The sequence below is a fragment of the Manacus vitellinus genome, unplaced genomic scaffold, assembly GCF_001715985.3.
Source record: "Manacus vitellinus isolate BGI_N305 unplaced genomic scaffold, ASM171598v3 scaffold_0_pilon, whole genome shotgun sequence".
NCBI classification, from domain to species: domain Eukaryota; kingdom Metazoa; phylum Chordata; class Aves; order Passeriformes; family Pipridae; genus Manacus; species Manacus vitellinus.
Window position 1 is genome coordinate 36,138,128 of NW_021938789.1, and position 17,833 is coordinate 36,155,960.

Sequence of the window (17,833 nt, forward strand, 5' to 3'; positions counted from 1 at the left end):
GGCATTAGAATATTTGCTTACTCGTGTAAAAATATATCTTTAACTCACATTCTATGTTTACATTGACTATAAAAGCATTTCTTAGTATCCAGATCCACAATTTTTCCCACTGCTACTCTGTCAAATGCCAAACAAGCAGCAGCTCACAGAAAATGCAAAGATAAAGCTTTATTTCTTAGAACTACTTAGAAATCCAACTAAATATCTTCAGGGTTCCATTAAAAGATATTAATTAATACTTAATTCTGCATGCCATCTATATTTTTAAAGCTGGCATAGCATTTGAATAATTTACTTGCCCACTGATTTTCCAAACTATCTCTTTAACAAACATGGGGAAAGACTGACAAACTGCTACCCACAACTCCAAATATGAAATACTGATTTGGAAAGTACATCCTCATTCTTACAGTCATTTATCCTACGCAAAGTGGAGAAGTTTTGTTTCCTTTCTTAAAGCCATACTTTATTTGTTGAAACTGAGAATGACTATGAAATGTTAGATCCATGTTAACAGTAACTATAACTCACACTAACTAAAGACAGCATCGTGAGAACTAAATAACAGAAGACCCTCCACAACTGAACACATAAAGCATATTCCCGCTGTTTCAAGCATTCCATGCTATCAAGTGATACCATTTCAGTGTAGCCATATTAGTTTCAGTTGCCTTAATGCATTTATTCATAACACAAAATAAGACAAAACCAAACAAACCACATGCACCCCATGGGAGAGAAAGGTCATTTTCTTAATTTTATCCGAGTGTAAGCAGATGTTTGAATAGAATATTTTTTAGCATAAACACAGTCAGAAAACATTTCTAAAGTGTGTCATTTCAGTATCATGTTGTTGTTACCAGGAACTTTATTTTTTAATAAAAAGCAAATGTAAACCACATTGATTAAACAGAAAGCATATTGATTAAATAGAAATGTCATAAGTAACAAGCCAAGAAAAAATTAATCCTAGGGGTTTTTTTCAGTTTCACCATACTACGAGATGTCACTGCAATTGCTAACTCATCCTTCAGATTTTGTCGCTACATGAGATTTATAAAAGAAGTGGTTTTTTTAGGCTGGAGAAGGAATCTGTCCACAAGCAGCAAGTATGCTTTAGTGATTATGACACACTGAATTCCTTTTACCCCTTAAAGCATTTTTCTTGCATTGTTCAACACCAAAGTGAATAATTTTGGAATTTTAGAAAGCTGAATCCTAGCAGCACAAACCAATCAGAAACAAAGTTCCGCACACAGAAAGCCTGCGACTGTGAAGAGAATGAGAAGAGCAGAGTGAATAAACAGTAGAATGAGAAGAGTAACCAAGGGGGAAAAAATTTAAAAATTTACAGTTGACAGTAACTGGGAGATTCTCAGTTGGAGAAAGGAAAGAAAGCCTTCTGCTCATTCAAGAAACACAATCAGGTGATGGTAGTATAATATGCAAGCTGAAACACACAAAAGACAACCCGCTATGTGGGGGATGCTGTATTAACTAGTGCAACATTTTTTCTCTATCTGGCTTTTTATCAGGTCACTATCTTACACATACCTGGAAGCTTCTCATTATGTTCTTTATCTGTCTCAGATCTGAAGACAATCTTCTGGTTACCAGCTTGTTTCACACATCACCTATTTACACACACAGATCCCTTTTGTGGGTTTGTGGGTTTTCTTTTTTTTTCCTTTTTTGTTTGTTTGTTGGTTTGTTAGTTTGGGTTCAGTTTAATTACAAACCCCCCCCAAAAGAATAAACCAAAAACAAACAAAAAACCAAACCAAACCAAACAAAACAAACAAACAAAAAAAACACACACACAAGATCTTCACAGAAGATTATCTTCTCCTGAGAAAATTAACTGAAACAGCGAATTAATTCCCTAAGAATAATTTCCTTTTAATATTATCAAAGTCAAGAATTTTTAACTTAATTAAGTTGGAATCTATTTGAAAAGCTAAGCAGCAGGCTTGTCCCTAAGCAGCAGGCTTGTCCCTAAGCAGCAGGCTTGTCCCTAAGCAGCAGGGTTGTCCCTAAGCAGCAGGGTTGTCCCTAAGCAGCAGGGTTGTCCCTAAGCAGCAGGCTCCTAACTAAAATTTTCTAAATGACTCATGATTGCAGCATCTCCAAGTTTTGTAAGTATACTCTGCGCAGGTTATCCTTCCAGAGCAGCTGCAATGCAGGTATTGCAGGGCCACGCTATCCTTAGAGCTGGAATTGGCTGAAATGACTCAACATCAAGAAGCCACTGCTGAACACCGCTGTGCTGCCTGCAGATCACCACATTTGATGGTCTGTCACTGCAGGCAATCATAGATCATCTACAGAACAACAAGGTCTTTCTTTTACAGACACTACTTTGTCCCTTTTAACCACTTACAGACACTATTTTGTCATTTTCTTCTTAAAAAAAAATACAAACCCACATATCCATCTTGAAAGACAAATGTCCATTCTGATGTTTTAGAGTCGTTAAGTTATACATTTTAACCATGTCTTCACATAAAACTTCATTTTGAATTCTTTATAGCAATAGTTATTCCTCAAATACTGTACGGTACGTGCTTGCTAAGTGGTCATACCACAAGCATACAAGTTCAGTTGTACTGCTGCATAAACAACAGCACGAACTTTAATGACTAAACAGGGCTGTTTGTGAGAAATCAATCCTAGATTTAAGACCTTCCACTGAACCCTGACTAAGACAAAACCAGTTATTTAGTCAAAAGCCTTCATTGCATTCCCACATCTTTGCTGCCCTCAGGATTGTTGTATTCCCTGAGGACTAGTTTAAGTGGTTCAGCCTTTTGTTTGTAAATTGGGGAGAACCTCTTCCATACACTAGAACTAGCAAAAATTATTATGCATTTAATGACCATTTGCTTGTTATTCTCATCACCTCCAAGGTGGGAGAGACCTTTCACATTTAAGATCCTCCATGACCTTACATGGTTGGTAGAAGCATGAAACAGATAAGCATCTCCCCCAAGTATATATGTATCCTTATGTAAAAAAAAAAAATCTACGTGGGAAGTAAGTCCTACCAAATAGGATACAGCCTAAGTGCCTCTGCCTCCACATTCCAACCCAGGTGTAGACTCTATTAAAAGAAGAAATAATTGAAACTGTCTTTTGCATTTTAATCAGTCATATAACTGATGTGGACACCAAGAAATTATTTTAAATAGTTTCATTTTTGGAGGTGAACCAGCATATGCCACAGTCACAGCATGATACTGCAGAGCTAAGGATCTGTGTTTCATTGTGGAAGAATACTTTCTGTACAGTTCCTTTTGGGAAGGAGAGGAGAGAGGACATGCCAGAAAACCACAACAAGTAGCATTTTTGGAGGAAGGCACTTCCTGACCTTAGCTTTCAGATAAATCCTAAACTGAAGACATCTATAAATAGAAGAAACAGGAAAAGAAATCAAGTAAGATATCAAATGTCACTTGTATAAAGCAGAACTTTCCTTTTTCCTTAAAAGAAATTGTGACACAGTTTTCCTAAAGCAATGCACAGTGTGCAAGTAGCTATGTCTTAGCAGCCTAGATACTGGCCCTGCTATTTCTTTGTTATCTCCTGGCTCATTTTACAAACGATTTAGAAATACTCTTCTCTAGTGTTCATAAATAACACTCAAACCTTTTGACAGACTCAGGCAACTTATTATAGACTCTCCAAACCATTTTATAACAGTGAGTTTAACACATTATGGTATGGTTGCAAAACTTAACATAACGTGTCTTCTACTGTTTTATGTGTTTTGCAAAGTTGTCAAGTTCTAGATACATTATTTCCTACTGAACCTAAGATTACACTGGAACAACCAGAGTAGGTAAAGTCATCCTGAGAATGGCATTTCAGCAGCTATCTAACTGCAGAGGTGACAGGCCAATATTTGGCTGACAAATTGTGATAAGCGTGCTCTAAAAATAAACAGCAACATATGAGGCAGCAAACATCACAAAGCTGTAGCTGTGGGTTTTAGGGTTTTTTTATAAAATGGAAACCTCACACAATAAACCAAGATGCCTTGTGAAGTTACCCATGGTTAGCAGAAGTAATACTTCACCTAAAAGCTATTTATAAAGGCCAGGGTAACCATTAGAGCACCTGTTTCGAACAAACCCCCTTTGTTCAAAAGAAATGTAAGGTAACTCACATACTGGAACGTGGGCCAATGTCAACAGCAAATCCAACTGGATTTATAGAGGTTGTGTCACTATAAACTGTGTTACTTTCGTCATGACTAAATGTTCATTTAATATCAAGCCAAGATAGACCGTAAGAAAGTGCCATTATTTTCTCTTTAGTTGTGAATTCACACAGCATATTCATTTACATAAGAATATTAGACCTTAAACAGCAATGCTAGTTTATCAACCTAAGAAAAGTAGAAGTTAGGCATACGCCAATTCTGATGATGACATACTTGGAGTATTTGTACGTTTTGTTTTAAAAGTGAAAAATAACTTGCATAAAGTACACTGTATTGCAATTCATAAATAAAAAGGAGTTTCTTTCCCACTCAGAAATAAATACATGTGACAGAAAGTGTTAGCCAAAATCACACAGCTCTTCCTAAGTGCTCTCCTTGGAAGAAAAGTACCCCAAGTGATGACTTTAAGGCACAAAATTCAACAAAGCACTACTAATGGGGGTTTAGAAAGGGAAAAACTACAAGACATCAAATTAATAAGACAGGTTAAATCATAGCACAAGACTAGGTACAAAGAATGAGTACAAGAAGGGAGAAATTAAAAAAGGATCTCTAATTTGCCTGGACATATAGAAACATACCATCTTCTCGCACAGATCAAAAAGAAGTATCCTACCCCAGAACTCAATTTTCTTTGCTCTGGGTCCTTAGAACTACTTTACAGAGCTAACAAAGCATTTCTATACCATCATGTTGTGCATCATGTCAATCATATTTTCCAGCAATACTCAGTAGTCCACAAGTTTTCAACTACTAAAGCAATATTCCTCTAAAAGTCATCTTAAATTAAAGAGTCGTACAAGCTTCTTAAAGAGGATTTAGGAACAGTGGAGATCAGCTATCCATCAATACTCAGTCTGGTAAAATATAAGTTACTAGCATTAAAATAGATGGCTGTCTAAAATACAGCAATAATGGAATATACTCCTCTCTTCCACCTCCACAAATACTCACAACACTGCAACAACTATCATCCTTCCCCTGCCGTTGTTACCTCAAACCATTTTCAACAGCTGAGCTGGAATTGTGTCGCCATCTGATAGTTGTTCAGTGGCCTACAACCAAGGAGTTGGCATTTTCCAACTAAATCATCAGGAATTAAAACAAGTCATTGGTGCTAATTAGCAGCTTTCAGCAGTAACGGAGAAGCTGTGACAAGGACGGAAACTCAATTACCCTCATTCCAGCAGGCGCCTGTTCCTGGTAAGCATGTAGATGGCAGAGCCACTTGTGTTTCTGTATCTATGGCACATGTGAAATACTTCAGTCTTCAAATCAGACCACTGTGCGCTATTCACATGGGGTCTGATCTTTTGTGTTTTGTATAACAAATTCATTGAAGACCCATAACAAATTTGATGCACTATCTAGCAATGTGTGCCATAGGATCAATGGAGAACATGAAATGCAACTCAGACTGAAACCCTCACAACCACCTCCCCGTAACTCAGAGTGAAAACTGCCTCACTGGGAGTGTTCACCATCGGCTCACTACCTCCCTAGCAGCAAATACATTCAAGTTACTTAGCTACTGCACTAATAGAGTTTAGAGAGGGACACCACCTGAACAGCACTCATCATTAACCAGTGCAAAATCTTATTTCTTGCTTCACACTCAGACAGAGCATCCTCCATGAACTACACCCCCATTTATTGTCTTTCTTAAGATAATATCATTTCAATCGATGGGCCACTTACTGCCTCCATTGGAGAAGCTGCTGGTCATTAGAAATCACAATGTGTGTCGAGATCAACTACATCACTTCAGCTGTCAGCATCTTGTTATCAATTTAGCAACTGGGATAAAAACCCCAACCACGTAAAACACCTTTGCCTCACATTCTGCTTCAGCAGCACCCAGCACTTGCTTTTCTCTTCCAGTTTTTGACTCTTTTTGGAGACTGTGGTTCCTCTAGAGTTGAGGAATGATTCCGCAGGCAGAGCTCCTGTCGTGGTTTAGCAAAAGTATTTTCCCATTTAGTGTTCCCAGTGAAACACTCCGAACCACCACATGCTACTCGCTCACTGCCCCTTCCACTGTGGCAGGACTGGAAGGGGAATTGGAGACACAAAAGGTAAAGATCACAGGTTGAGATAAGAACAACTACATTATCATTTTGCAGTTGTAGCTTATAAAGTTCAAAGCTATTTCAACACTAAGTACCATCACACATAAACACAGTAAAATGCCACAACTTACAAATATTGACATCACTATTTAAATAAAAGTCCATTTTTTTTGTTACTATACCTATGGCACCTTCAAAAACTGTATGAGTAAGCAATGGGGTCCTGTGTTCTGGCAGTGCCAGCCTGCTTGTCCTGCAGCACTGACGAAGGAAGACACTTGGAACACCCACAGCAACACTGACAAGGGACACAAAGAAGATGTAACATTGCACAGACAAGCCTCTTTCTCTCAGCTCAAAATGTATCTAAATATTTACTGCCACATACATATATGCTGTGTATTCTGATGTGTCTTTTGACAAATAGCAAAAGTCCACACAACCATTCAAATGAGCACTGGCTACTCCCATGCAATATGTAACTGATTTCAGCAAGGTTATGTATTTTGAGAAACTGTTTTGTGCAGGCGAGGGAATGGTTTCCTCTCAAGATTAAGCACTTACCTCAAAGTCAAAACAAAAACAATAGAGAGTACATATTTTAAGTATGTCCCAAAAGATTTCACATACCAAATGGAAAAATGTGTATGTCTCTTAACTTGCATGCCAATAAAATTGTCACTTTTTTTGCCCCCAGCATGGGAAGAGAGCCCACCGGCATCCAATTTTCAGGTACCGTACAACAAAGCAATGTAAATACAGCCAAGATTCAGTATTAGCAATACAAAAAAAAAAATATATCAGGCCTTACCTTAGCAATTCATCCACCCAATTCGGTGCATGCAAGGGTAGCATTACTACCCAGATTTCTTACCATTGCTACATTCTAATAGAGAAAAAGCCCTTACATTTTACAGAAGTTTCCTTTTACGTTAATCCTCATAACAAACAAAAAGGGAAAAACCTCTCTCAAGAAGCATCTTGCCCATATGCCTAATAAGTTAAAAAAACATTCTCATTTTAGTAAATGCATCAAGAATAAATAATGTCATAATATTCCATCCAGGTTAATTTTTTTTTATACTTCTAGACAGCGTTTGAAAATGGAGCACCATATACTCTCTGGAGAAGGTTAAGCTATTTCAGAGGTTCCTACACACAGCCATAAGCATTTATTCTCAGTCTTATAGCATAAGTCTTCACACCTTCAGCTGCACCAACAGAAACATTTGAAGCCATAATCTAAACCAGACTGAGTCATGTAGATTTTAGAAAGCAAAAACTCTCACACACCATCTCTTTTGTTCAGTTAACAAGATTGTACCACTGATTTGGTGTATATTGTAGCCTCAGAAACAGTTGGATTGGCACAAATGAGGCAGCTGACAACATCAGCATGGGAAACAAAGCTCTTAAACAAACTTTTCTGCTAAAGAAGTATGATGTACCACGAAAGATTTAGCCTTTGGTTTCAGCAAGCCAAATCTCAAGCAGAAGCTTCTTCCACCTGTATTGGTGGTTTAGCCTTGTATAGCCCATCAACAGCTTACAAACCACATTTGTGCAGCTTTTTATCTCACCCTATAAGTTTTCAGTTATTTTTAGTTTTTCCCCAATGACCATAAAAGTAAAATAAGGATGGGATACAAGAGTATCCTTAAAAATACAGAACTGCAAATGCAAACTGGAAAAAAAACAAACAAACAAACAAAAACAACTATGTAATAAAAGTTTTTATTTATTAAGACAAGTTTATTTTAAGACATACAAAAAGCAAGCAAACAAACAGCCTGGTAAAGACAGTCAACAACAGGCATCTCCAGAAATGCGTCTTTCATGAAACTTACTACCCATTCCCAGGTAATTTACACTGATACCAAATGCATTTTCATTGTGTTGGTGTTTATCAGAATACATACAAATAAGAGAAAAATAGGTAAGTTATGCTTTCCACAGAAATATTAATATAAGAATATTCCTTCAACCTTTATCAATCCTGAAAAGTAAACTTGTGCCTCCCACTCTCCACTCTCCCTCCCCCCAATTTAAATATTTCAACCTTTTCTTATGCCTTCAGTGTTTTGCTCAGGTAATTATATACATGCTGCTCATTATTGTTGACTAGAATTCTTTAGAACTGTTCTAAATCAAATATTGAATCACTCTTACTCAGGTCAGAGAAGACAGAGACACACAGAGAAACACATCTACAGCTATATGGGCGTAACAGAGATACCCAGAGAGAAGAAATAGCTGATTTTAACTGCAAAACAAAGCTGTAAGGAAAGCACTGCAGTAGGGCTCTTCTCTCTCCCTTTTCAAGAAGAGTGGTTAACTTCACCAGCTTCAGGAAAAGGGAAGCAGAGAACCACTTCCATTTTGAGACTTATTCAAATATGCTCCTTCACGCAAAATATATCCAGCAAATTAAATCTGCAACACTGGCTGCAGCAAACAAGGCGTGCAGGCTCAGCTGCCCTCCACAAAGCATCTTTGTGGAGCTATCTTTCTGCCAGCGCTCCTTTTGAATCCCCAAACAATACCTCACAAAAATTAGATCTCCTACTGTGGGAAAGTTCCCAAAACACAAGCCAAAATACATTTTCTCATGAGGATACAAAAAAACCCTCAACGAGGAAGTCGAAGTTCTTACAATGACTGTTCAGTGTACATATAGTTATTCTTGAAACATGCTAACAGATTAAGTAGTAACATTCCGATTAAAAAAATTATTAAAATCACATCAGTTATTCAACAGAATTAATTAATAGCTACTAGTAATTTGCATAAGCATAGACCTTTAAAAACTTCTAAACATACAGATTTTTTTAAAACAATGGAGTTCAAGAAACAATAACTTCTTAAAAAAACCTTAGCTAAGCTCTATTGTAATAAGTATAAAATAAATTAATCATCTTTGGAGATTACATTTAAATTACCTTTTTTTTTCCTAATGGTTCTTTGTGAATAACCTGATAACCCACAGAATACTCTATCCTCCTACTAAAGAAAAACACGATTTGGGGAAAATGCTTGTGTGTTCTTTACCTTTGCTGACCTACACTTTTACACCCAAGAAAGATATATTAGCCTTTTTGGTTTTGGAAGTTCAATAGATGATTTTGCTTATTACTAGTTTTGGCAGAAGGGCAAGCCTATCCATGCCAATCAATATCGCTTTACAATAATCATCCTCCACCGTAGGCTCCCCAACAGCACCACTGGGCCCGACTCACCAGAGGGGTGGGTGAGGATGGGTGGGAGGGAACTGGCCTTTTGGCATAACAGAGGGTACAGACACGTGCTCTTATGTCTGAACAGCACGTTAAGAGGCAAGTGGACAAAAAAAAGCCTGGGCTGAGTAGAAGATCCCCGGGCTTTGGGCCCAGCACTGCTCACTTCAGTAACTTCCCTAGGAAACGAGAGCCTCCCAATTTTTAAGTGCAGGAAGGTAACTCTGTCCCCAAAGGCTGTCAAAAACATGCTCACAGGAACATACCCAGCCCAAACCCAGTGCAAACACTTCTGCAGCCACAGCAGGGCAGAAATCATAAGCAAACTCTATGAAGCAGATAATTTATCAAGTAGGAAATTACATAGAGCTTATCAGTGCTCCAGTTAAACGCTCACTTTCCAAGTTTCAAACCTGCTGAGATACGTACAGCTAACTGAGCTGCAATCTTATGATGTAATGAGAAAGCAGACAAGTGTTTAGGATAAGACTTCAAATTGGCTATTTCTATGCTATAGGTGAAGGCTTCCTGATCATACCAAGGTCTTTGCATGTGTTGGCAAAAGATACAGCACTACAGAATCTACAAATGCAGAAAGTACTAGCCCTATGACAGGGAAGAACTATTGCAAAAGAAATTAAAATTCAATACTCTTGCCCTTCTCAAAGCTCTTGGCAACAAACATATGAATGGCTATGGGAAAATGCACACACACACCTCCCATCAGAAAGACTGGGAAATAAACATAGTTTCTTTCAAAACAAACAGGATACTGAGCAGCCCATTGCAGCACATACCCTTACTTTTGGGAAGGACATGAAAACTGACAGTGGAAGTTCAGAATCAAACATTCCAGGACTGTTTTAACAGACTGAGATTAGAGAGGTCACAAGAAAATCTGAGCTATGCAAAGGGTTTCAGTTTTCGTTATCAGCCACAAAAAGATATATTCACACAATTAAGTTTGTTGCATATGAAATTATGCTGCATAGCAATACTAGCTTGAGAAAAAAAACATTAAGAGGAAAAAAAAGTACACTTACTTCAAAAATACATTCTGTGATATTATTTCTGTACCAAACAAATACATTATTTGCTTTGTCAGGGAAAGGTATCACTTTTTCCCAGTAGTTACTTTGGGTTTTATGTTCCCAGTTTAGTGCTGAAACACAACAAGAAAAACCCCTATGGATAAAGGTCTCTAGATACTTGTGTCTGTTATAACTTCTTTTTCAGACACAAGTATCCTCCTGCCCTACTTACACCCCAAGAGACATCACTTAGCTTGAAGTTCATCAGAACATTCAGGGGATGTTAGCTATTTTGAACAAGTTTCCAAAACCCTGCAGCATCTAAAGGGTTGGTGTGTTTTTTTGGTCAGGTCAACTACCCTTACAGATGACTTTATAACGGCAATTTTACTTCAAGCCCGCTGACTGCCAAGCAAGAGAGAAGCCTGGACCAAGAACTAGCAACATTTCTTCATTAAGCTGTATTACTAACATTGCTCCCAACGTTAACACAAAACGTAACAGGCTCATGCCCCCACTTCAGAACTAGTCACTGCAGACAGCAGAAAGCCTGAACATTACCACAGGAAGTGCAGTCAGAAATCTAATTCTGTTGGTCAAATGGGCTCCCATCAAAGAAACAGAATATCAAGCCTTGCAAGCTAAGGCTACCCCTGAAAAACCACATTACAAAGCTCTGAGATGTATTATGGAAAGACATTATAACAATGCAATGCAGCCAAATACCAGGCATCAGCTGTCACAGTCCTTCGCTCTTCAGGGCTTCCAAGAACCAGCAGGAGAATTTAGCAACGGAATCAGTTCTCAGCATTATACTGCTGTTAGCAGTGTGATAACAGGGGTTACCCTCCTCTTCAAATGCTAGCCTCAAAAAGATGGTAACATGCTAGCATGCTGACAGTGAAGAAAATCTGAAAGTAATGCTCAAGCTCCAAAATATTTTTGTTTTCCAAAAGAAAGAAATCCCAAACAAGCTCTTCTGAAAAAGATCATTTTAGTCTTCTGGTGTATTTGGTATAAAGACCATGATCAGCCTGAATTTAAAGACTAAATTCTTTTGCTAGACTCATACATAAAACGCTTAGTTTCTATGATCCCATTAAACTACAAAGCCTTGTATTTATTTGCTAAGAGATCACTATAGCAAGAAGGAAATGTTCATTTCTGGCTTATCTGAAGATTGCACACAATCATGCTATGACTGGTTACAAGTATAAAAATAACACAACTGGGGAACAAGCTGAAAGTTTATTTGGAAAACGCATAGGTACATCCTATAATTAAACCATTGTTCCTCTCAAGTGTTCAAGAAGGGAGTATCTGCTTAACAACAGCATCCTGTTTAGATGTCTTCTGACATTAAATGACGCACTAGTATCAAACTAAGGGCTACTGTACAGTTCTCCCGTCTGCCCTCAAGATGTGGTCTGATGCTGTTATATCTCTGCTACTCGTTACTGCTGTACTGAATTGCCTCAATGTACCACACTGGCAGTTTCCTGAGGAAAACCTTAGGCATCTAACATATATGAAGTCACACATTAAAAAATTTTCTTCCTGCAGACGTCACTACATGGCATAAAAACAGTGAACTAGTATGCAGAGTTTCTGAAGTAACTAGTTGTTCACATACCATGCCATGCAAATGAGTTGTTAGCATAAAGAAAGATTAGGGCTCGGTTTCTCTTGTTTGAAAACAAAAGCAGCCCTATTTTTTCAGATTAAGTTACACCAGTATAAAACTGCATGCTTACTAAATTGGCCTATGATGCCAATAAGAATTTGTTTTGAAAAGACTTAAAGCTATAACAGTCCACGTAAGACAACATTCGGAGAAAAAAAAATAGATTGCTATTACTCACAGCTTAAGGGCAGAAAACCATTTGTAATTTATGAACATTTAAAAGTTAGATTCCCCAAAGTAGTTAAATTAACTTCCTAGTTCACGTCTTCAAAGAGAAAATGAATAGTTTAATACAGCAATTAAAGAGGAGAGCTCTGTTACACAACAGGCATGTTAAAGAGCAGGTCATACACATTCTTTTTTTTAATCATTTATTAGTTTCTTTAGCCAACAGAATATTGAGTTGTAATTCACAAAATTCAGGAAAACTCTGTAAAGGAGGATACACCAAAGAGATACAAAGTTAAGAATTTACTAAAGCAAGTGCAGAATACACTGTTTACCTATTTGAAAAAAAAAAAAAAATCAGTCCAGTCCAAAATTACCAAGAGATTTTTGCACTACAGAAGTTCATACCAAGTTAAGTTTGCTTTCTCCAACAACGTGTATCAGACTTAGTAGTTCTCAAAGCCATACACAGTGGCTATCGTACTGTCACTCCTTTCCTCTGAGCCTGCAGTGAAGGCATTGTGCCAAATTTGCACCCTGACAATCCAGGGTGAATAGTAATGTCAAACAGATATTTAGTTCATCGTGATTTGGGAGAAGCTGAGCCCCAAAGAGTTTGTTAATGCAAGTAAGCAGCAAATATGCTACTAACATACTTCTCTTGCTATTTCCTGTACTGACATGAATATGATAAATATATTTTTTCTTTCCAACTCTCTCTCAACTTTAAAGAGACCTCATGACTTCCCAAAAGCCAAAATTAAATAACTATCTTTATGAGATAGCATTGCAAGGACAGGAAAATACAAGTAAAGAGACAATAAAAAGTTACTTTAAGGGAGGAAGGAGAAGCAAGGTCTTGGTACCTTTCTGTATTTTTTTTCCATTTACTTAACAATGAAAGATGATATACATAAGCATATTTCTTTCAAATTCCAATACTACTGTAAAATAAAATCAAACTTCCAGAACAGAGAACCAACATACACAATTCAACATGAGTTATTCATAAAAATATCAACCAAGTTTTCTGCTGCAAGCCTTGCTCTCCCCAGCAGCAACAGGGAGGCACGCCTGACTACCAGTTTCAAGTATTTCCAGTGCTGAAAACACATCATGTTTCCCACAAATTTGGTATTATTTGTGGATTATTTTGGGTCAGTGTCAGTTTCATGGATTTAAGGGTGGGCTTCTTTTCCTGCCGTGATTGCCACAGCAGGCTGCCAGTCTGCTGATTCGGGAAGTTTTACAGCATTAACGCAGCCCTGGTGTTCCCGATTTAGCTCTCTGCCCTGTGCCCTTCACATAGGCTTTATCCCTTCATTCAGGCTGGATTCTTCACTGCGTCATTTCTTACTTTCTGCCTTTTTTGTTTGTTTATTATCCCTTCTAGACAGCAAGGCCAACTGGTAAGGGAATGAGAAAGTTTAACAGTTCACATGGCACAGACCACGCCACAGGGAAAGCATTGTCCCCCCAGCCCAGGCTGGTGGCCCCACAACCTGATCAACTAGTTTCTGAGCATCTGCCAGCCTCACTACTCCTGAACACCCAATCATCCTTTGATAACCATCTCCTGAGGATGGACATTGCTGGTAGGCTCCCCCAGCTGGAATTTACACCTCTACCAACACAAGTGACCTCGCTACAAGTTTGCAGAGACTGTCTTCCCCAGTAGAGCACACTTGGCCTCCTTCAGCTTTCACAACACACTGAAGGGCTGGGTCCAGCACAGAAGGCAAACAGACATTTTTGGAAAGGTCAAACAAGGACAGAGAAACAACTTTAGCACCACAAAAGCAAGTTCCAGAAGCAGCTTTCTTTTTTCCTGTAAAATAGAATTTAAAAAAAAAAGATTTGCCAAAGACACGCTACATACAATGCCTATGCAGTCAGTATGTTTTTCCATGAGAAGTTTTATTTTCTCACACATATTCCACGAGCATGAGGATAAAAATAACATTACCACAATGACGTATCTATAGTAGGAGGAATGACTTATGGGTGGTGACCGAAAGTCAAGGTTTTCTCTTTGACCCCAATTTTAAATCATCCCCAGCCAGTGAGACGCCTGCCAAAACAATCAGTAACATTTCTTCCCCAAAACCCGAATACAGGGACTGCTCAGACAGCAGGACAAGCCTTTAGAAAATAGGACAGATGGCATTACAACTCCAAGCAAAGTAACTCCTTGTATCATTAGCTATTGAACCGCAGCTTGATGTGGGGATCAGTGTAAAGCTTATTAGTCTTTAGACAGTTGGCAGCAACAGCCACTGCAGCAAGCGTTCGGGAGCAGAAGGAACTCATTCAGTTTACTTGTTTTTCAGGTCATGTTAAGTCAAAATGTTTCTGTACGCACGCCGGTCCCCAGCTTAACCTTTCTCAGCCTCTTTAAGTGCAACTACGCTTACAAACAGCTTAAACTCACACACTCCTCTGACAAAGAGGGCTCCAGGAGCCCGGCGCAGGTATCTAAAAAATTCCTGCCTGGTGCCATTGTGTAAGGATTTCACCCTACTTTGGAGAGCAAGGACTTGCCAAGAATACCACTGACCTCAGCCCTTACATTATGAAACAGCGCTGCCAGCTCTAGCCAGCTATGTAAAAGTAGGGATTGAATTCAAATCCGGAGCCACAGCGTACTCCGGGGCAATAACAAAACACGCACGAAAAGAAAAAGCCAAACGAAAAATTATACTCTAAGTGCATTTTTCTTTTTACCGGAAGCAACCTTCAAAACAAACCCAGTTGGCGTTTATCCCTCTTCTTCCCCCAAAATTAGTGAGTAGAAGGAAAGTTGTCGCGCTAACGCGCGTCTTCCCTTCCCGGGAGCTGCCGGCCGGGAATTCAGCGCTGGGGAGCTCAGTGGGGCTGGCGGGGGGGCACCCCTCTCGGGAGCAGCTGCGCTCCCGGGGGAGCGCGCGGGGCGCCGCGGCGCTCCCGGTGCTGCCCGGGCCGGGGCTGCGCGGGGCGGCGGAGTGCGGCGCGCCACCACCGCCCCGATGCGCGGTTGTTCCGCGGGGTTCTGCGGGGAAGGGCGCCCCCCGCCCCCTCTGCCCCCATACGGGTGGCGGGCTGCGCTCGGCCGGGTCTTGTTCATCACCGTCCTGGGCGGAACGCTTGTTATCCCACGTAGACGCCATCGCGCTCCCCTTCTGCCCCGCCGTCCGCCGCCGCGCCCGGGAGGCGATGGGGGAGGGCGGCCGGGCTGGCCTGCGCGGCCGGGCGCTGGGCGAGGAGCCTGGAGGCGGCGCGGAGGCACCGCGGGGCTCAAGTCAGCGCCGCCGCCCGGAGTTGGAGGCGGCCGGCGAGCCCACGCACGGTGGGCAGCGGCCGGCGACAAGGGTCGCGCTCCCATCTTCGACCCGGCTCTACGCCTCCGCCGGCCCGCTCCGCCGCAATCCCCCTGGGTCACCGTCCTCGCCGCTCCCTCCTCTTCCTCCTCCTCCCATCGGGCTGATGGGGCTCCGCGCCGCCTCGGGCGGCGGGGAATTGGCTGGCTTCGGGGAGCTGGAGCGGCGGGGGCGGGTGGAGGCGGGACGGGAGGCAGGAGCGGTGGGGCGGGTGCTGGGGGTTCGGGCCGGCGGGGTACTCCTGCTGCGGCAGTGGTTCAGCATCCTCCCCTGGAAACATCCTTTCCTTGGGTTTTAACAACCGGAAAAACAAAAAAAAAAAAATAAGACACGGTCTGACCGGCTGCTGCCGCCATCGTCCTAAGACACGCGCATCACCATAGCTTTGGCCGTGCATCCTGTAGATGGATCCTGGTGCTGAGCAAGCTGGACACTGAAAAAAAACTATAAATAAAGACTCGATCTGCTGGATCTAGTGACTTTTGGGAGCCCACCTGTTATCACACTTCTCAAAAGTAGTCCATACCAGCCGGCTGTCCCCTCTGTCATTGTTATATGGGATAAAAACGAGGAAGGGATGTGAAATCTTTATTTTATCAATTTTCTGGGGATTATCTAGCAGTGGATTCTTCTCACTTGAACTTAAGTTTTTAAAGAATAAGGGGTCTCGCAACATGGCTGATTTTCTTTGTTTACCATGATACTGAGCACGTCCCAGCAGCAGCTTGACAAACGCGAATCATGGAAGTATTATTAACGTGCCATTAGCAGCAGGGTAATACTATTAATGTATTTGCCTTCACAAGCGATGTGTACCCTTCACTGATACAGATCACACAATGTAAATAATGTCAACACTAATAAATCTGTTTAACTCCCAGTCACTAGCAGTCACATTTCAATCCCAAGTAAGGTAGTGTCATCTTTATTTGATTTTTTTATTTGTGAAAAGTCCCAGGGATAACAATCTTTTCCTTATAAAACATACACTGCTGGTCTCAGGAGACAAAATCTTACACTTTTAGACATACATGGCTCTCAAAAATGCTCTGTCTTCAGACTAATCTTCTAAACCTACTGAATTTCTAGATATGGCTCATTAACAAAGATAGCTTTTCGGGCTAATCCCACTCATATGTGTCAGCAAAATATTTTTGCAGTAATACCAATCATTCTGAGCAGATTATGGCAAAATACTAAGGAGGGCTCCACATTCTCTACATCTTGCTTGTTGGAGTTTATTAGTAGTCCTTTGGGGGGATTTTTTTCCTAACTAACAGATTGATAATGTAATGTCCTTTGCCCTAAAAAATAACAGTTTAAATATGCCTCGTGTTCATCATTCAGAGGGTATAATTTCTTCAAATTAATCAAGCCTGCAGCTATAGAAAAGTGTCAGCTTTTCCAAAGCTGAGTTTACCAACACGGAGTGCTGAAGTTCCCTTTTTTTGTGGGGCATATGCATAGGGCGAGTGCCACAGGAATGTGAGGAATGCTCTCCTGGGCTTCAATCCTCAATCACTCCAGGGCACCCATTCCCTCCTGCTACAGACTAGCTTGCCTGACATCTTTATATCTCTACATCAAAACAGAGCTACCCACTCTATTTTAATATGCAATTATCTTTCATTTCAGACCTATTAGCTGTAACAGCATCAAGTGAAGTGTTTTGCTCTGGTTAATTTTTTGCCGTGCTGTCTGGTAACACAATAGCTGTGATTCATAGGGATGTTTAACTTCAGCCAATGGGATCTGGGAGTTCTGATAGTACTCAGCTCAGTGTGACAAATCTCAATGGTTATAGATGTATGTCAAAGGCTTATCACATGGTACATGAATTGTTATAAATGGAAATGAATGAAAGCTAGAGGACTATGTACAAATACACTCAACGACTTCTTAATAATATTTAAAGATCCATTGCGTTAGCACCTTTTTAGTGTCTGTAAGCAACAAATTTGTATAATGAAAATGCTTCTGATTATTCATATCCTCCATGGTGAATACTAGTCTGTCCTTTATGCTGACTTTTTTCCTAGCTGAAATTAGTCTAGTTTTTTCAGAATAGAA

The 17,833-nt window shown here is 40.2% G+C and overlaps 1 protein-coding gene across 1 annotated transcript in view; it reads right to left on the reverse strand.

The window, feature by feature from the left end:
• Window positions 1-15,553, reverse strand: part of LOC115307424 — a 95,050-nt gene extending 79,497 nt beyond the window's left edge. Inside the window, exon 1 of the mRNA XM_029959464.1 lies at window positions 15,155-15,553. Within this exon, the coding sequence (XP_029815324.1) occupies window positions 15,155-15,553 (399 nt within the window). The remainder of the gene's footprint in view (window positions 1-15,154) is intronic.
• Between the last annotated feature and the right edge of the window lie 2,280 nt (window positions 15,554-17,833).